General features: G+C 44.9%; 1 protein-coding gene across 1 annotated transcript in view; it reads left to right on the top strand.

Moving 5' to 3' along the window:
• LOC119594338 (chaperone protein DnaJ-like) overlaps positions 1–178 on the top strand; it is a gene marked incomplete in the record, with an annotated part of 8044 nt that extends 7866 nt beyond the window's left edge. Inside the window, 1 exon segment of the mRNA XM_037943397.1 lies at positions 114–178. Coding sequence (XP_037799325.1) covers positions 114–178 — 65 coding nt within the window.
• Between the last annotated feature and the right edge of the window lie 270 nt (positions 179–448).

Here is a 448-nt window from a genome sequence, read left to right as displayed (position 1 = left end):
GCTGTCTGCAGTTGCGTTCCTTTAGTTATTTTGGAAGTTGCCAAATACTTGGGATTCATGGTTCACTAAAATATCTAGTCTCACAGATTTTATCGAACCTTATGCGACTTCAGACTTAGAAAGAGTGCTGCCCAATGGCAAAGTCATAGGCTATGGGTGTTTTGGCCATGTCTATTAGATCCATTGTCTATTAGAGGCAACAAGAGGTTGCGATTAAGTACATGAGTCCGAGGAAGTAACATAACAGGCTGCCGCTAGCTTAGTTCCGTGCAGAGCAGGACCGAGCTGGTTGGCCTGATAAAAACCAGGGCAGGCATCATCATCATGGAGTACCTCGGACCGGATGAGCTGGCGGACATCATCAAATATAAGAAGATTTGCACCGACAGAGATTGTTACGAATTAATGCTCTTGCTTACAAGATAGGTGAAGGAGCTGAATGCCTGAG

The sequence above is a fragment of the Penaeus monodon genome, chromosome 33 (genome assembly GCF_015228065.2).
Source record: "Penaeus monodon isolate SGIC_2016 chromosome 33, NSTDA_Pmon_1, whole genome shotgun sequence".
Taxonomy (NCBI): Eukaryota; Metazoa; Arthropoda; class Malacostraca; order Decapoda; family Penaeidae; genus Penaeus; species Penaeus monodon.
The sequence above is the reverse complement of the archived record's forward strand: the minus strand, read 5'-3'. Positions and strand labels throughout refer to the sequence as shown.